General features: G+C 47.5%; 1 protein-coding gene across 1 annotated transcript in view; it reads right to left on the reverse strand.

Annotated features, from left to right (window-relative positions):
* Positions 1-19,767, reverse strand: part of CACHD1 (cache domain containing 1) — a 54,010-nt gene that overhangs the window by 3,645 nt on the left and 30,598 nt on the right. Inside the window, exons 8-24 of the mRNA XM_041421774.1 lie at positions 18,689-18,838; positions 18,005-18,128; positions 17,220-17,337; positions 16,256-16,424; positions 13,512-13,654; positions 12,339-12,520; positions 10,982-11,092; positions 8,049-8,171; positions 6,101-6,200; positions 5,894-6,010; positions 4,534-4,694; positions 3,869-3,955; positions 3,596-3,712; positions 2,867-3,018; positions 2,264-2,425; positions 1,242-1,319; positions 339-440 (exon numbers count right to left, since the gene is read on the reverse strand). Of these exons, the coding sequence (XP_041277708.1) occupies positions 339-440; positions 1,242-1,319; positions 2,264-2,425; positions 2,867-3,018; positions 3,596-3,712; positions 3,869-3,955; positions 4,534-4,694; positions 5,894-6,010; positions 6,101-6,200; positions 8,049-8,171; positions 10,982-11,092; positions 12,339-12,520; positions 13,512-13,654; positions 16,256-16,424; positions 17,220-17,337; positions 18,005-18,128; positions 18,689-18,838 (2,196 nt within the window). The remainder of the gene's footprint in view (positions 1-338; positions 441-1,241; positions 1,320-2,263; positions 2,426-2,866; positions 3,019-3,595; positions 3,713-3,868; positions 3,956-4,533; positions 4,695-5,893; positions 6,011-6,100; positions 6,201-8,048; positions 8,172-10,981; positions 11,093-12,338; positions 12,521-13,511; positions 13,655-16,255; positions 16,425-17,219; positions 17,338-18,004; positions 18,129-18,688; positions 18,839-19,767) is intronic.

A 19,767-nucleotide genomic window follows, 5' to 3' on the forward strand; every position in this document is an offset into this window, starting at 1 on the left:
CCACTCCCTTTCAGTGTGAAGCCATTCCCCTTGTCCTGTCCCTCCAGTTCCCTCAGGGGGAAGAACCTTCCCCTGATCTCCAGCCCAACCCTGCCCTGGCACAGCTCCGGCCATTCCCTGGTCCTGTCCCTGTCCCAGAGGGCACAGAGCAGAGCTGCCCCTCGGGAGGCCACTGAGGACCCCCGTGACATCTCCCCCAGAACAAACCAAGCCAGAAATGTCCAACAGCAAAGCCAGAAGGAGCAAAGCATTTAGTCAGGCTTTGCTTCTGCACGGAGCCAGCCTCCTGAGGGAAAAGAGCCCCCAGTCCCCAGGGGCAGGGAGGGCCCAGCACTCACCGTGGTCGCTCTCGGTGCCCGAGCGGCCCCAGTAGCGGCGGCGGCGCTCGGGGCTGTGCGCGTGGCGCTCGATGACGGCCGCGATGAACCGCGTGTTGCTGACTGCGACAGACAAAGACAGCTCAGAGCACGGCACAGCCTGCAGCCCCGCTGCTGCACGGGGCACTGCCCAGCCACTGAGCAGCACAGAGCTGGGCTTTACACGGTCAGCACCCAGCCAGGCGCCTTCACCTGGGCTGAGGGTCCCGTGGACTCCAAAGGAAATTAAAAGGGACACGGAGAGGCAGTAGGTGCAAGCCACGGAGCTCAGATATGCTTATTTTTCCATCTTTGAGTGTTGACATGGCTTCAGATCTCGAGTATTGTTTAGTGAGGGCCCAGAGCCAGGGATCCAGTCTGACCTAGAGCTCCCTGGAGTTTGGGCGCAGCAGCTCAACTTACAGCACACCAGGATCATGCAAAGTGCCATTTTTATTGGATGGCAGAGAACTGCAGGCACCCCAAATCAATGCAAAAAAGATTTACTGCCATGTTTGCTCACCATACTTGCCAGACTTGGCTTCTGCTTTCTAAGGCCAAATAAGGGGAAGGGTTTTCCATACCCTGTGCTGTCACAGTGGCAAGTTTTAAGCTGATCAGAGCTGTTTCTGGAAGTGCTCATGACAAGGGGTTGTAAGGGGCAAAACTCCTCCACACCTAATGGAGAATTATCTTTTAAAGGTGAAAAATGTCATTTTTCAGCATGAGACTAAAGCTGCACTAGATGTCTGAATTAAAACATTGCTCTGTCATTCTCTACTGCTGATCAGCACAGGGCTTCCTCACATATTCAAATCTAGGGTGTTAAAAAAAACAAATGGCTGATTGAATCTCACAGTTTTTCCCAGTTTTTTTGGTACTTACTGATTCCTCTGTCTTCATGGCTGTCATCGTCCCTCTCGTCCCTGTCATTTTCCAGGTTGGACATACGCACTGACATTTCTACACAGAGTTACAAACAGAAAACACAGCTGGTGAGAGAAAGGTTCTGCACCATCTGACTTCCAGCTGCCACCCCAGGAACAAGAGTGGAAGCACTTTGTGTTACTGGTCTGAGCTGGGGCTGCTCTTCTTCCAACGTGGAGCTGGGATAGCAGGAAATGCCTATCCCCCCTCCCCCTGGAAGGAACTCCTTAAAGTTCTGAAGGAACTGATTTACAACAGAGCTGGGGGATGATCAAATATAGAGGTAATTAGCTCTGATCATACTTAAATTCCCAGAATGGTTTGGGTTGGAAAGGGCCTTAGAAGCCCACCTTTTTCCAGTCCCTGCCACAGGCAGGGACACCTCCCACTATCCCAGGCTGCTCCAAGCTCTGTCCAGCTGGCCCGGAACACTTCCAGGGAGGTGTCCTCACCTCTGGATCTTTATCTTTGTACCAGTATCCCTTCTCCCAGCACAATTTTGCCTCTCAGACTTCAGTGGTTTCATCTCTCTATGCACAGACATTCCATGAACATCACATGGACCAGAAGGAGGAAACACAAGTGAAAGAAGACACATGCCAAACCCAAGGCAAAAGGGGGTGAGAAGTGTGTCACTCCCAGCAGCTGCACAAAATAAACGCATGATGGATCTGCTGGGCCGAGCTGCAGAAAGCCGGGATTAGTGTCTGAGCTCTGGCAAAGCTTAGCTTATCTCCTTCTGGGTCTGGGCAGGCTCCTTGGGCAGCAGCAGCAGCTCTGGCTGTACCCAGGAGAGGGCAGCAGGACACAGCCCCTGCGCCAGGCTCGGCTCCCTGCAGCTCCAACACGGACTAAAACCGGGGAAACACTGCCACAAAACCGGGGGACAGCTTTGGGGTTGCTTTTCCTTTGGGTTTAGTTGTGCTGCTGGGTTTTTTTTTCATCCCCAGCCTGTTGCTGAGTCCCTGAGTCGAGCTCACCCTGTGCTGCCAGCGGGGACATGTGCTGGTGGCTGCGGCGGTGGATCTGGTGCCGGTACGCGTACACGGCCAGCACCAGCACCATGATGCAGCCCATGATGCCTCCAGCCACGGGGCCCACGGGGGCACTCTTGATCATGTTCAGGGTGATCACCTCATCTCCTAAAGCAAAAGGGACAAAGCAGAGAGAGAACAACACCGTAAATGCTTTGCAGGAAGGGTTAAACCAACATGGAACATGCAGGAGCTCTGCAAGGATTTCTGTGTGCCTGACTGTGCTCACTTGGAATAGGATAAGGAACACAGAGAGGGTGCAGGAAGGGTTAAACCAACAATATGGAACATGGAGAAGCTCTGCAAGGATTTCTGTGTGCCTGACTGGGCTCACTTGGAATAGGAGAAGGAACTCAAAAGAGAAGACAGTTACACTCAGCTCCATATCAGGATTTTCCAGAAGGTGATATTTACCCTGTCTTTGCTGCCTGGTGCACTCTTTGTGCTGATTTAGCACTGGCTAAGAGGTAAATGCTATGTGCAGAACCTGCTGCATGCTCTGGGACACAAACAACTGAAGGCAGCACCTGCTCAGAAAGGCAGAGTTACCTATTGCTCCCAGGTCATCCACATAGGGGCTCTTGGCTCCCACGATGCCACCAAAGCATTCCTTCTGAGGGGCACAGTAGGACTTGTCCAGGTGAGTCTTCCCATCGCTGTCCACCATGCACCACTCGCAGTCCAGCACTCCAAAGCAATCCCTGCATGGCAACACCCAGGCAGGACATGGTTACTTTCCAGTTTAACACCTCTCCTTTGCAGAGCTCAGCCTGAGTTAGAGCCACGAGACAGGGGGAGGCCAAAAACATCTGTAAACCCTCAAGTACGTAAGTTTAGCCAGAAAAAATTCCATGGAAGTGCTCAAGTACCACAAGGGAAGCTACACAGGGAAGCTGCATTTCCAGCATCCCTTTCCCAGCTCTGTCTGCTTTGCTCTTTTCCTGCACCACTCAGCCTGAGCAAAGGGAGAATCCTACTTGTAACTCCTCCAATAAGACATTTCTTGGTGTGGTGAAGTCTGGCTGCAGTTCCAGCCTTTCTCTGCAGCCTTTGGAGAAGGAAGAAAGGATTTGGGCAGTCTGGTCAGAGCTTGGAGTGTTTTACCAATCTCAGGTCCCTGAAGACTGCTCATAATGAGCAAAAATGAGCCCTCAGTGCCAGGAGTAGAACCTCATTCTGGCACCATGCCTTTTTCCCCTACATTTTTTTCTTCGAAACATTTAAAGCAGAACTATTTCCATTGGATTATTTCCCAAGGGGTGGGGAAGGCCACCTTACCCACTCTCTGTCCTCTGGTTGCACTGGGTGTTGATGCACTGGGGGAGTGCATCCTGCAGGCTGGGATCGATGGCCGTGAAAGTCATCGGCTCCTGGTGCACCTCACAGCTCGGATTCCTGCAGGGCAGCAAAGAACAGAGCACCCAAAGCACAATCCATTAAAATCCATCTTTACCTCCTGCATGTCATCTGCTTCATTGTACTGAAAATTCTGCCTGTGGGATCTCAGCAGGACCAACAGGGGATTTGTTCCTGCCGTGTCCTGGCTCTCACCTGCTCTCAGCGTTGGTCAGGTTCCCAGTGCACTCGTTCACCTCCAGTGGGCACTCACAGGGACACTCACACTCGTTCTGTTCCATCCTGCAGGGCAGAAAACACAGGGAAAACCCATCAGACACCTCTGGGATTTTAACCCCACGGTGGTGCAGCTCTGGAGCAGCAGTTCCCATGGAAAAGGCTGTGCAGTGACTCTGCTCCTTCCCCAGGAACAGGGATTGCTCTGTCCTGCATCAGGACTGAGGGTGATCCACCCCTGGAATTCAAAAAGCAGGGAGTTCCTCAGATTTGGCTGTAGGGATCTTTCCTGGCAGTGCCACAAACACCTCAGGATGGTGTGGGCAGAAACTCCTGGATCCCCCCAATCCATGTAAAATCATGGGAATTTCTATGCCATGGGAATTTCTGTACCTCCCTCACAGTAACTGCTTTTGAGCCACTGGATCTCTCAGTGTCTTTCAGCATTACCTACCTGAACTCCCCTGGGTTAAACTCTCTGACAACCTGGCAGAGATACCCTGCACCTCTTACAGGGAGCACAGGCAGAGCAACTCTTGATTTTCCCTGATCTCATGCTGAATCAACTGATGAACTCACTGTGCTCTCTAAACCTCAGACCAGGGACGAGGACAGGAGTGTCCCAGCCCAGCCAGCGCTGTCACCTGTGGCAGTTGAGGCACAGCCTGTCCACCATGCTGCAGGCACAGAAGGCCAGCGAGTCGCACGTCTCGTTGACGATGCCCACGAAGGCGTTGGTGCCCGGGATCCTCGTCAGCCTGTACTTGGAGCAGTGACTGCCATGCACCAGGTTGGTCAGGTCACCCTGGGCAAAAACAAGGTGTCAGATATTCTTTTAGGGAGCTGAACACTCTTCCCTTCCCCAGGGATCCTAGAGCTGTGGGGGACATGAATTCTGCCATGGCTTCCAGAGGTGGTGGCTTCCCTCAGGAGTTTTTGTGAGGGAGTGCCATCCTCACAAAACAGAGGCTGATTAAGGAGTAGATATGTTTTTGCTACCCAGATACTTCTGGGTGAAAAGGCTTTGCTGAAGATAGAAAGGAATTGGCTTAGTTGTGAAAATGAGATGTGGCAGCAGAGGTGACATTTCACTCCTTCCCAGCGCTCGCTGACCCGTGCCCACAGTGCCAGCCCTCAGTGACCTCCCCAAGGCTCTGAAGGGAGCCACCACCACGTGCTGGAAACTTCCTGAGCCTTAAAAAAAAGCCACCACAGCACAGCCCAGCTCCTGCAGACTCCTTCCTGATTCCTTTCTACAAGTTTCTGCTCCATCCTACACGATTTCCTTCCCAACATCACACTTCCCACTTGGCATTTCAAGTGTGGGGAAAATGTTTAAGCCAACCTGACATAAATCAATGTATTCTGACATGACTTGCAAATGTTTTCCAATCTTCTCCCACAGTGTAGTAGCTTTGGAATCATTGTGGAGGGACTTTGGCAGGGTGGATGTGTGGCTCTGTGAGGGATGACAGCCCCTGGGTTAGACTGCTCACGAGAGGAAGCTCACACAGGATCCATGGAGAGCACAGAGTGTGTAGGACCCCAGAGATTTCAGTCTCACAAATGACAGTCTGGGAATGCTCACCAGTAAATGGATTTATTTGGGCACCTAAAGGTAAGTTATTAGAGACCTGACAGGAGGATGTGACACTGGCCAGAGCTGGAGCCAGAGGTCAGCTCAGATCCAAAGCAACACATCCCAGCTATAGCTGGAAAATCCTCACCCAGCAACAGCAAACTGCCCTTCTCTCCCTGATGCTGGCTGAGACCCTGCAGACAGCAGCCACCCTTGGCCAGGACTCACATCCACAACCCCTGGATGTCAGGGGACTTTGTGCAGCCTGGTTTGTGTCTGGAGAGGGGGAACAGAGGCCAATCCCCACTGAAGGCTGGCTCCCAGCCCCGGCTGCTGAGCCTGGCAGGGACTTGTGTTTCCACCAGGAGAAACCCAACCCAACCAAAGCCCACTCAAAAGCAAAAGCAGACAGAAACCACTCTCACCACTAAGCTGGTGTTGAATTTATAGAAGCGCTGCACGGTCCTGTCGCTGAAGCTGTTGCAGAGGTTTTTCTTGACGAAGTTGGGGTGGTTCAGGATGTCGTTTGCTACCAGAGGCTCCTAAGGGGGCAAGGCAGGATTTGATGCCTTTGGAATCAGACCCAGACAGGAATGAGAGGTATGGAATAAGGCAAGGGAAAGCAGGCAGACCTTGTGTGTGATGTGCTGCTGCTCCACGGGCGCGTGGCCCTTGGGGTCGATGAGGGTTGGATGTGCCACCAGGTACCCCCTGTCCTCCATGATGAAGCACCTGCCCCCAGAACACAGCAAGAGCCTCCTGTTAGACCTCCTTGGGCTTCAGGGGAACAGGGTGAAATAAAACATGGTCTTAAAGGGCTTTTAAAGGTTTCCATTTAATAGGGCCATGAAACAAATTCCCTGCAAAATGTCCTTAAAGAATGTGTTAGGTATTTCCCTGAAGCTTTTCCATCTGTTACTGCTCCAGAGAGCCAGGGCCATCAAGGAGTTGAAAACAGAGCTGATTAAAACCAGAAAGGAAAAGCCATCAGTGCACTGTCTGATTGGGGGAGAGCCAGAAATGAACAGAGCCTAATGAACTTGGAAAGCTTTAATGGTTTATTAATTTACTATGTGACTAATTAAAGAGAGATTTCACACTCTCCTTTAATGCCCTCCCCCTTCAGAATTCAATCTGAGTGGGAGATAAATCACTCCTGCTCCACTCCCAGCCCTCCCAAGCCATCCTCTCCCTTGTCAGCTCTTCCCACGTTGGAGCTGTGTCCCAGTCCAGAATCCAGGAGTTCAATCCATCCCTTTTTCCTTTTCCCCCTCTCCCGTTTCCATGGCCACAGACAGCAGCGCTGGGGAAGGCACAGGATCCCTGGCCAGGGTGGCACCGACATCAGGGACTCGGTGGCCACGGAGGGGACAGGGGGAGCTTCAAACCCCACCTGATGTTCCCAAAAGCTCAGCAGGGTGGCAGCCACAGCCCTGGCACAGCAGGGATCTGCCTGGATCCGGGGCTGGAGCAGCTTTCAGTGGGATTCCCATGGCACGTGTCAGGTACCCATGGGGGAGCAGAGAGCAGGGGAAGCCTCTGTGCTCTTTGGGGGTACAAAGGAGGCAGGGAAACTTGGATTTATTGGGGGGTTTCCATTAGAAATACACATAGGGATGTGGTGTTTGCTCTTTTTCCTGACAGAAAATCCTTAGGAGAGATACACTACAAAACCCCAAACACCTGCTTTTATATTGAGCCTGGAAACACTGGATCCAATTTCTACATCAGAATGGTCTGAAAAACATCCTCAAAATTCCTCATTTGGGGAATGCAGGAACAGAATAAAGCATCTGATCTTGCTGATCAGCAGCAGTTTTTTACTGGGAGGGAGAGATGCCAAACCAGAAATCCTGATTTGTTTTTTTTTATATGCCATAAAATATATAGAAAAATACCCAAACCAGAAAAGTACTGGGAGGACGACAGAAAACCACTTCCCTTCCCAAATTTAAGGTTTAAAAACAAACAAGGAACCAACAGCAATGCCCAAACCACGTTATCAAGTTACTCCAGATCCAAACCAGAATTTATCCCACCCCCACAGGATTTTTCAAAAAAGGAACAATTAAGATACCCAGGGGTCTGACTGAAATTGGATACTCCAGATGAAATCAGACTTCTTCTGCCTAGGCTGTGCTATGGATTTCTGAGAAAAACATCCCAAAATTGTATTTGAATAATTGGAGTTAAAATAACTGAGATCCTGTATCATTCTTACATGCTCACAGGAACTAAAGAGGTTAAATTAAAACAAACAGGAGAACTGGGAAGTGTGTTCATTTAATAAGGAATGTTTTTTCTACCCAGAATTTCAAAGAAATCTAAATATAACCAAAAAAATCAAATCAAATATATTATCTTCTGCTCTTGTAATCCTGCAGATTGTTTATTTAGCTGATGGCAGTTTGATCTGGAATAATAAAAACATCCACATAATCTTTATGAGAAGGACAAGCACAAGTTCTACTGGAAATCAGAGAACACACACTGAAAGTAACAGAATCCTTGGAGAAATTAAGTTGGAAACGACCCCTGGGTCACCAGGTTAAAGAAAATAAATATTTTACTTATTTTTACCTGATTTTGTTCCCCCCATCTTGGTTACAAACTGGCAGCAGGTCCATGAGGACTTTGTAGAAATATCTGAGGGTGAAGTCAATGCCCATCACTGCCACGGAGTGTCCTGAGGACATCTGAGCACTGCAGTGAGGAGGAAAGGGAGAAATTATAAATATTATAAATAATAATTTTTATTATTAATTTTCCAGTGTAGTAATAATAATAATAATAATAATAATAATAATAATAATAATAATTCTTCCTGTTTTAGTGACCCCTTGTACAGCCAGCACAGGAGACAGCCCAGGAGTGGATCCCACCTTACACACACCCCCACCACCTACAGACATTTAATCCTGAGTGACAGAAATTAGGATTAAAAATTCCCCATACATCCACACAAACAGAAGATGCAGCCCCTGAATTTTCCAATTCCCCACAACTGGAAGGAGTTACCTGCACCTCTCCTCTGCTCAGCTCCCAGCAGGAGGAATGAATGTGAAGGTGCCAGACTTTGAGCTAAATCCCTAAAACTCCGGAGTGTGGGAGTGATTATGAATGGCAGGCAGAAAATGAGAAGAAAATAACATTTCTTGGGGTGAGTTATGAAAAGGATCCTGTGATGTGGTGGTGTGCAGCAGCCTGAGGCTGCATTTTGTCCTTCCTCCATTCCTAACACCCCAGTGCTCCCAGTTTGCTCCCAGTAGCACTGAGAGGCCACAGCCAGAGCAGTTCCCTCTCACCCCTGCAGGACACAAAAGGATCAGCTCAAGGTTGTGGCATTTGCACCCATGTGGACCTTACACCTCTGACTTGCTGCTCCTCAAAATTCACTTTTCTCCTTTATTTAATCTCTGAAGACAGGAACAAAAATGTTTAGAAAAAGAAAAAACACGAAGATGCTGCAAGGCCCAGCTGGACTGCACAAACAGCTCTGGCCACCCCTGCTCCGTGGAAACCCAGCTCTGTTTACTGGGCTGAGGTTTGTTTGCTTTTCAAAGAGGTGCAGTGGACATGCAGTCAAATCCCATTTGTAGACAGATAAATATAGATTTTTAAAACCTGCATTTGATTTATTGTTCACATTTCCTGGAGGAGGAAGGGAAGGATGGCAGTGAAGCAGCACAGACACATTTCATGTGTGACAAGACATCAGGCTCTGAAGTTCTGCTCTGTCCTAACAGACATAAAGCCATTAGGATGTTGTAAATATTTTAGATTCATTTTCAAGCATTAAATCCTCCTGCTTTGCTGATGCCAACTGCATAAAACCACATCAGGCATAAATCTTCTCTTCCCAGCCTCCATAAAAAGAAATAAGATATGCATAAAATGGGAATGAGAGGTGTCAGCTCTGGCTGCCCTGATGTGGGTATTTAAACCCTCCCAGCAGTCCCTAATGCCAAAATTCCTGTTAACTCCACAGATTCCTCCCCACCCCTCTGGATTTGGAGCTCAGGCCTCTTTGGGGATTATGACCACATGTGACTATGAGCTTCAGAGGTCATATTTACCCAGGAATCACACTCACATCTGCCAAACTTTGTTTAACTGCTCTTTAATCATGTTCTAATAACCCACAGGAGCTTTAAGTTCTTAGAGCTGAGTAAACCATCCCTTGCTAGATAAAAATCAGAATTTTGATTAATTGCACTTCTCTCCTTACAGAAGTGTTTCCCCAAAGTAAATTCCTCTGTGAGAAGCACCACGCAGGGGCTGGGGCTGAAAATGCTCCTGCCAGAACACACAGGCAGAGGTGCAGTGGTGGGAAATCCCACACAGAGCAGGGGAATCTCTGGAAGAGTGGAGGAGCCACGTCCTGATCCCTGCTGGCTTTGGGGTCCCTGGTTCCCAGTACAGCACTGGAAGTTCCCTCAGTACTGGTGGGCTGTTGGGTAGGAGCTTGGAGGAGACTCCATGTAAAAACCTGGCCAGGTAACTGCTTTTTTTTGGGAATTTGGGAGCTTGGGACAGCAAGGTTGGGTCCATGTTTTACAAACTGGGCTCCTTTAAACATCCTAAATCCCTAATCCTGGCCTCAGCCTGGGGCCTGGCCAGCAGGGAGCTGGAACAGCAACAGCCTGGTCCTCCAGGAAAAAGTCATGTCATGGAACCATGGAATATCCTGAGCTGGAAGGGACCCATAGGGATCATCCAGCCCAACTCCTGGCCCTGCTGTTCCCACTCCAGTCTGTTCCCAGCAACCCTGGAGGGGCTCTTGGAGATGCACAGGCTTTGGAAGCCCAGAAGTGCTGGACTGAAGGAAGTCATGGAACCATGGAATATCCTGAGCTGGAAGGGACCCATAGGGATCATCCAGCCCAACTCCTGGCCCTGCTGTTCCCACTCCAGTCTGTTCCCAGCAACCCTGGAGGGGCTCTTGGAGATGCACAGGCTTTGGAAGCCCAGAAGTGCTGGACTGAAGCAGCCCAGGAGAGGAGCTCCCCAATTCCTGGAGTAAGGACAACTCTGTCCTTGACCCCCTTTGTGGCCTCCAGTTCCCTTCCAAACACCTCCCTGCTCCTTAAAACCCCACAAGTAGAGGTGTGGGGAACTTCAGGGAATGGGGAACTTGGCAGTCCTGATGGAGAAGGACTGAGCTTCCAGCAGAGAGGGAACACTTCCCAAACTGCCTCAGGAGAGCAATCCCTCTCCTGCTCCCAATTCCTTGGACACCCACCTCGTGTTTATCCAGGAGCACTTTCCCACCAATAAATCCTTTTTAAAATATGCTGTTATTTCTCCTCTACCAATAAAGCCACAGAATTCACATATTCCTATAAACTGGATTTCTCCCAATGTTTCAATGCCCCATTTCCACAAGGTCAGATGACATTTCACCACCAGCACTTTAGGACCAGCTTTGGTTTTCAGTTCTTGAGCACACAGAGTCACCCAGCTCTGGTAATTCAGAGTCCTCCTGCCTGCCCCAAAGGCCCAGAGCCCCTCACCTGGAGGAATGGACAGTGTGGCTGATGGTCACCACATATCCAGCCCCTCCCACGTCCAGGTAGGGCCCAGTAAAGGTGATTAGTCCTGGATTGGCCACTGCATGCAGGTACCTGAGGGAAACCAAAAGAAATGCTCAGAATCAGTGCCAAAGTTTGTAACTTCAAAACAGAATCCTTGACTTTCCCAAAATTACACTGAATTTTGGACACTGTGAATAACAGGCACCAAATTATTGGGTTTTAATATCAAACAAGTACATAAACACAACTGGGACTCCAAACTAACCCAGACTGGCTCAATAAATGGTCCCCCAGTAGATCCAGCTGCATTAAAAAAGCTCAGTTTACTTCTGCACAGAACACATTTAATGTAATTTCAGACATTTTCCCCCAGAACAATATGGGACTTGGTGCCAGCAGAGTCTCAAACTCAACCCTGGCAAAATGATTATATTGCAAACTGAGGAGAAAAAACAGAAGTGAGGCAAGAAAATTCAGAAATATCAGACAGTGATTATAAATTACAACCCCTTAAAACTTCCATCAGCATAAAATAAACCACAGTCTGATGACTGAGAGTTGTTAAAACTGTCATAGGAAAGTTGATAAAACTTTTGGCAACACTTTTCTGTAGGAAAAAGTGATCACTTTGCTTCTCCCTACCCAGAGCACCAATCCACGAGCAGCTGAACCCATTTCTGTTTTATTCCCAGTGTTTGACTTGCACCTTTTTCCCATAACACTACAAATCCCAGGGAAAACAGGGGGCAGGAGAGCTGCCAGCAGCACTGCAGAGCCACAGGGTTGGGATCTGTGCCCTTCCCAGTGTGGCAGCACCTGGCTGGCTCCTTCCCACAGATCCCAGCCTTTGGAGCACACCCAGAGCCTGCTCCCATCTGCAACGTCCCCAGCTCTCTGCCCAAATCAGATGCTGCTGCATAATTAACCCCTCCTTGAAAGCAGTGAGGAAACCCACAGTAAACAAACAAAAAGGCTCAGATATGAACAACCAAAAAGAGCCCAAGGAGCTCAAACACTCCTGAATTAGCTAATCCCTGAAGGGGATGCTCATTTTCTGAATATTTATGTCTCCATCTGCCATAGCTGGGCTATGAAACACCAACTACCCCACAAAATAAAAAGGCCTGAAATTAGAACCAATAAATGTTTGAACTGCATTTAGGCTCTGAACTTTTTCCCCATGCTGAAAACATTTTCAACTAAATTAAAAAAAAACCAAAACCAAACAACCCACAGGCTACAAAATCAACTCCAAAAACGAAATCAACTCTAAATATTTCCCTTCTTGCCCTCGGAGATGATTCAAAGCTTTGCTTTGGGGACCCTAAAAACTCACCATTGTCTCCTGGTGGGATCAAATGCTTTGTCCATGAGGGAGCCGGGGTAGATGCGCAGCACCCCATTGGGGGTTGCTATGTAACGCCTGACAATGTAACTGTTGAGGCCACTGATCTCCATCTGGGTCATCCATTCATCCGTGCCGTGACTGGTTGCCATTACTTCATTCCTGACAGAGAACTGCAAAACAAAGGCAGAGCTGGCAGGGTTCCTGCAGCACTTGCATGGCAGGATAATAAACGCTTCCCCGAGAGCCATCGGGGATCATCGCGCCTCAATTACTTGGTTCAAGGCTTCTCGCTCCAGACATTCCAAGCAGATTATTGGAGTGAAATATTGGTGGTGTTATCTCTGTGGCTTTTCTTAACTTGGGGTAAATGTAAATATTGTGCTGCTCACACAGAAAATAGAGATTTCTCAATTGTATGCCTAGGAACACCAAGGTGTTTCTGCTAAGAACTTAGCGTGGTTTTAACTTTTTTTGTGTTTGTTTCAACAAAGTCCTGCCCTCTCTTAGATCAGATATTGGGAAGGAATTCCAGGCTGGGAGTGTGAGATTGTCCAGAGAAGCTATGGCTGCCCCTGGATGCCTGAAAGTATCCAAAGCCAGCTTGGAGTGATGCCTATTTTGGGGCTTACCTAGAAGCAGAGGCCAAAATTAAGGGAATAAAAAGCAGTTCTAATTATTAAAGGGCCTTCTGGTACCTTTAGGGCAGACAAAGTCTCCCCAAGGGGCTACATCCAAAAACAGACCATGGGACACAAATTTTCACACTTTTATAAGTTTGGTCCATTTGCATATTGGGGGTTAATTTTCCAATTACAGCTTCAGGTAATGAAGCCATTCACTCCAAGTCTGCTCCCCCAACTCCCTTTTGTTTCCATCTCTGGGGCCTGAGGCAGTGAGGAGTCCCCGATTGCCAGGCCTGGAGAGGAATTGTGTCTGCCCAAAATGGGACAGCAGCAGCTCCCACTGAACATGGAGTTTGGAGTTATGCACTAAAGAACTGCAGGACCACAAATACATGAAAAATAGAAAAGCCAGAATCCTGAGGCACCAGGAGCACCCTGGGCTAGTAGAAGGTGCTGGCCACGGCAGGGATGGGATGAGATGGGCTTTAAGGTCCCTCCCAATGCAAACTGCTGGGATTTGGGGATTGCTGGTGCCCACCTTGAGGCCGGGGTTGGCGATGAGGCGCGTGTTGTCGCTCAGGTAGGCCGTGTAGTGCTCCACCATCCGCTTGGTCTCGGGCTGGCTCAGGTGCTCGTAGGGGGAGGAGAAGCTGCCTGCAGACAGCATCACTGTGGGGCTCTCTGCAAACACCAAAGCACCAGGAATTTCAGCGTGATGAGCTGTACATATGGCAGGTGAGGTGTTTGTACCACGGGAGGGTCCCTGACGTGCTGTCCTTGTGGCAGGGATGACCCCGCTGCTCTCCCACACCTCAGCACACAAAGTGTGTGACCAACTGTGACCAAACCTTCCCAACTGTGGAACAGGTTTTACAGTGACTTCTGTGAGCCAGAGAGAAGTTTGAGAAGAGGATCCATGTTCACACCTGAAAGAATTTCCTACCAAGACCGACTGGCATGGAAACCAAGACAGAAAGAAGGATAAATAAGAGAAACCTGTAACTATTCCAATGAGCACTTTGTCTTTTGTGACTAAATGAATAAAGTGTAAACTTCTGAGTTGTGTAAGAATGTATAAAAAAGCATGCATGCCAGAATAAAACAGATTGAAGCCTTCTGAAAATGGAGTGTGTTGCTCTGTATTGTCTCCATCTCAACTATGACACCCAGCTCCTGCAGGATGCTCTGGACTGAGAGGGAGGGCAGGAAACATCCATTTTTCCACCCAACCCAGAGCACTTCCAGCAGAGTTTCCTCCTAAACTCAGGCTGAACATGAACTCCTCCCCTTCTTGCCTCAAAACACAGAAGTCACAGCATCAGCCCCCTCCTCTGATGTCCGTGTGTCATTTGGTATTTAATGCCCTTGTTCCCAAAGCCTCAATAATTTCTGAATTACTGCTTTCTGTGAGATTACAGAAGCTGTTTTTCCTTAAGAAAACATGATGGGCTAAAGAAGAAATTAAGTATCCCTGTTTAGGTTAGATATCCCAGAGGAAAATGAAAATGAGCATTTTCAGTTCCAGGAATGAGCATCTGGAGAATCCCAAGTGCAGAAGAGGAGCTCCCCAATAAAAGTGCAGCTGTCTGGAGTGGTTTCCAGAACAAACTCAAAAGCAAACTTTCGTCATGCAAAATCTGCAAAACCAGACAGCTTTTCCTTTTTAAAAGAGAGAAATTATTATGATGGTGCAGGGCAGGGGGTTGAGAAGATCTTTCCTGAGGATGTGACCCATGGAACCCAAATTCCCTGTGTGGAATGGTCTCCAGAGGAGCAACTGCAGTGCAGTATGTGAAGTGCTCTGCTTATAGTCACATTCCTCTCAAACACATCCCCACATATGTGCTGCAGTCCCCACTTCCAAACTTCTACTCCAGTCCTTCATCTGCTTCCCAGAGCAAATCTTCTGATTTTGCTTACGAGAAGTTTTTCCACTTGACAGCTTAGTACTGCATTTTTGGGATTTTGTCCATTTATATCTTTCTAGATATAAGACAATCAAGATTAGGCACCACATTAAAGAAAAAAAATCCCTGTGTTTTAAACAACTGGCAAAGCAATTTCCACAGGTTTGTCAGGTCCCTCCTCTAGTCTGATCTCACTGAGCTATTCTGCAGGGCTCCAAAGAGCTAAGAAAAATCTCACAACTGTGCCACTAATTCACCAGGAGACCTTCAAACCCTGCTACAAGAACTTCTTATAGTACAGATTTTAGGGACCTCCCAAGGCTATACCTAAATATGACAGCTTGCAGTGTATGATGTTTATGTAAAACCTCTCTGTTCTTGGGATATTTCTGGGTTTTGAGTTCTCCATCCTTCCCAGACACTGGAACTGCCATGGAGATTCTCCCTTTTCCCCAGCAATGTTTGAAATCAGTCAGGAAGAGCAGAATCACTTCAGCCTATCAAAACCTGAGAGCTTTGAAGCAGGTGAGGAGGGTCTGGAAACCATCAGAGCACTGAAGTTCTCCTTCTGCCCAACAAGCTTAACTTCTGCCTCTGAAGGTATTCAATGCTTCTGGCAGTGGAAAACTCCCATGAATCCAAAGCAAAAGAGCAGCAGAGTCCTGCACAACTGGCTGGGACTTCATCCTACTCTGCTACTGCTCAGGAAGGTGCTTCAGAGCCAGGAGAGGACTTGGGTTAAGCTTGGTGAGACACCTCCACTGCTCCCACTGCACTGTCAGGGATCCTGCTGGACTCCCAGGGCATTTATCTCCTACTCTGACCAGCAGCCCCACTCATTCATCCTACAAAAAGTAAATTTGTTGGTTAAAACCTGGTGCTGATGGTAACTAAGTTATGAATTGGATCCCTGGGTGGGCCCTTCCCTCAGAGCTGGGCTCCATGATCCCTGTGGGATCCAGCTCAGGCTCTGCTGTGGTTCTGGAAGAGCTCAGCACCGAGCAAGGAGAGCTGTGAGAAGGTAAAAGCTGATCAGAAAATCGGCCTTGGAAATAAAACCTTCTCAAGGGAAGAAGTTTTGTGAGAAGAGCTTTACTTTGTGCTGCCACACTCCACAGAAACACACAGGAGGTGTGACTGTGCTAGGGGTGGCTCAGGCTGGACAGCAGCAGGAATTCCCCATGGAAAGGGTGGTCAGGCATTGGAACTGCCCAGGGAGGTCTGGAGTGCCCATCCCTGGAGGTGACACTCAGTGCTCTGGGCTGGGGACAGGGTGGGGATTGGGCACAGCTGGGACTGAATCCTGGAGGTTTTTCCCAAGCTGGGTGCTGCTGTGTCCCTGGGGTGGCCAGGCCAGGCTGGCAGAGGCTCTCACCCAGGGTGGCCAGCTGCTTGAAGTGCAGGCAGGCGTTGGGCTGGCCCAGCAGGTCCAGCCTGTGGTAGAGCAGTTTGCTGCTGGGGACAGTGTTGAGGTTCTTCAGCTGCTTCACGGGAATTTCTGGCTGGATCACCACCACACACAGGATGAAGGATGTGTCCTGCACCTGCAAAACACCAGCCAGTGACCAAACAGAACCAAAGCGTTGGGGATGAACAGATTTCCTGTCTCGGACTCACTGAGTTCTACAAAAAAATCTTTGCCATGATTAACACAGAAAATAAAAATGCTGTATTTTTTTTTCCTGGAAACCAAACAAGACTTTCATTTTGTTGCTCAATTAGCAAGAATTTCTAATTCTAACACTGTTTCATGGATGTTTTGCCATTAACAGAGGAGAGGCTGCAGGTTTCCAGTTGCTGGGCACACACTGGTGTTACCTTTATGGAGAGTACAGACAAATTAACTCTCAAATGCAAGATTTTATTATTTCCACTCTTAATTGTGTGCTGCATGTGCCACGTGTTTTACTGCTTTAGGTATTTTAAGGACTCTAAATTACACCAGACCAGGAAACCTTGGAGTGCCCCAGCTGCTCTGCAAAGGGAGTTTGCTATTAAATGCAGCAATCTTAAAATCTTAGAAAACCAGCTCCAGACACCTTCCTGTGTGAATTTCTGTTAAACAATGATAGATTTAATCTCTTAAAACTGCTCAGCTTAATCCTTCAGGTTGGATTTAACTTAATGCTGTGAAATGATCCACAAGTATCTTCTTGAGTTTGTTGGCACAAAGCAACCAATTCTTGCTGGCATCAGTGAATTCACCTGGATTATGTTTAACCTCAGATTCCATTTTAACCCCCGGGCTGAGATTAGTGATCAGATATCCCCAGACTGAAGGAAGGACACTATCAGAGCCAGGAATTCCCTCTGTGCCATCCCACACTTGCTGTCCTCACCATTTTCCAGGCATAGCTGACATTGTAGGCTTCTTTCCCAATTTCCCTCAGCTTGTTGACGTGCCAGGACAGCGAGGAGTTCACAGGAACTGTGATGATCTGGCTGCCCAAGGGAATGCTGCAGTGGCAGATAAAACATCCAGCAGTTTATTAAACACTGAGCAAAACTGTTAGGACTTCAGCAGAATCCTTCTATTGTGTGCTTATATAATTATCATAAGAATTGAAGGAATTAACTGTTAACTGTGTGTGCCGCAAAGGCACTTATGTACCCTCACATTTTTAGCTTAAAATTCTCAGAATAGGCAAAGGATAAAGAAAAACCCAGACCAAATAGTGGGAAATCTTCCTGACAGAGAAGAGAGATTAGAAGGAATACTCCCCAGATCAGCTGGGAAACACTACACAATAAATGACAACTTTGTGCTTGGTGAAGGAAAGCCTGTGTGTGCCGCAAACGCACTTATGTACCCTCACATTTTGAGCTTAAAATTCTCAGATTAGGCAAAGGATAAAGAAAAACCGAGACCAAATAGTGGGAAATCTTCCTGACAGAGAAGAGAGATTAGAAGGAATACTCCCCAGATCAGCTGGGAAACACTACACAATAAATGACAACTGAAAAAAGTTGGGAGGAAAAATCAAACCAGAATTGCTAATGGGGGAAAAAAATTCATCCAAGTATCCAGATACTGTAGGAAAAGGAATTTTACCTTATATACTCTTAAAACTCCTCTAGAAATACTCCCAGTGCTGCTCATTTGGGAGCTGCATCCATTCCTTACCTGAGGATGTTCTGGCGCACCAGCTCGAATTTGGGAATGTTCTCGTAGTGGATGATGTCTGTGTGGAGGGGAGGCTCAGACAGCAGGTAGGGCCTGGTCAGGGAGGGGTGCATCAGAGTGTACCCTAAAAAACAAACACACAGCCCCAAACGTGGAATGCATTGCAAAACCAAGCCTGGGATAGACATTTTAGGGGGGAAAACAAATATACAGTAATCACACAGAATTTTGGCAAAGATGGCAGTGACCAAACAATCTCGTCATCAAAGGGGTTGTAAATGAAAACCAGCTTGAAAAATTCAGCAACAAAATAAGCTGGATCAGAGGGAAAGAGCTGGGCACACACATTAACACCAGTTTTCCCTCTTTCCCAGAAATCCTCGGATGTCACAAGTGTAGGAAATCCCCACAGCAAGAGTTTCCAAATCAGATCTCCAGGACAGAAGTTTCATGTCATGAATCCACCTAAAATCTCCAGCAACATTCAGGCAGAACTAACCAACAACATGCAATTAAACTTTTAATAAATATTATCATTCATTACCCAGAAATGTGAGAATTCAGAATTGGTAATTCACAAGCTCAGTGGAACTAGAGGAGAAATTATCTAAGGATAATTAAATAATAATTTATAGGATATATTTAGGATAATAAACTAGAGGAGATGATCTGAGTCAAAATTACCTTTATTATCAATGAGGAAGGTGTAGGATCCCAAGGAATCCTGGTAATAGGTGACATCTTCCAAGATATAGGCAAGGTTAACATCTACTCCAACAATTCCCAGCAGGAGGTTCCCAAAGTAACAGGGTTTACTGACAGTCATTATCAGGCCTTGGAGGGAGAGAAACACCACAAAACCATCAGAAAAATCATCTGGCTCATTATTTTGAGAGGAAAGTGAGCATTTTGAGATGTTACACAATTAAATTTTGTATCTATTCCTTGCTGGAATATGGCCAGGGAAGCTCAGCAGGGTTCTGTGGAGTGTGGCTGTTGTCAGCCATTCTCCCTAATTAACCTGTGTTCCTGATAGTGGCCTGAAGTATATTCATCAATTTATTAGAACACACACCACAACTGGTGTTTAAGGGGCTGTCAGTCTCCAAGTGGATTCCTTATAGATATGAAATAAATTTGTGTGAAAAGCCAACAGAGTATTCTCTTTCTTTAACAGAATTTAAGGCCATTAAAAATTGGATGGAAGAAGAAGGAAATTACTTTGTCCTTGTAAAGCAACAGTTGGGATGAGTTGTTTCTCACCTAATGCATAACTAGAATATTAAATCTCTGCTTAACTAAATTCCAGTATTGCCACTGTGCTGGGAATCATATCCATAATTACCCAACAGTTTGGGATTGATCTCATCCCTGAGGTGAGAACTCTGCAACACCTTACTCCTATTTTCTCCACCACTGTTTGGAAACTCAGCAGCTCTTCCCTCACCCCAATATAAAACTCATTTGCATGTACAAGCCTTTAAGTACACTCTGAAATCCCTGTAAGACAAACCCATCTATTTGTACCATTCCCAATCCTTTGTTGCTCCCATTTTCCCTTGGATATGGCTTTGGGAGAGAGCAAGAACAGAGATTAATCACTGAGGGAGGGAATGCAGGAAAGAGAAAAAGCTCAGACTCAGATTTCCTCAGGAACAGCCTTAAATTCAGTTTGGGTCTCAGAACAGTCCAGGTGTGCTGAAGCTAAAGAAGGGCTGAGGGTGGCCAGCTTGGGACAATAATTAACAATAATTAACAATCTC

Source organism: Onychostruthus taczanowskii, unplaced genomic scaffold (assembly GCF_017590055.1).
Source record: "Onychostruthus taczanowskii isolate IOZ18803 unplaced genomic scaffold, ASM1759005v1 scaffold7, whole genome shotgun sequence".
In the NCBI taxonomy this organism is placed as follows: Eukaryota; Metazoa; Chordata; class Aves; order Passeriformes; family Passeridae; genus Onychostruthus; species Onychostruthus taczanowskii.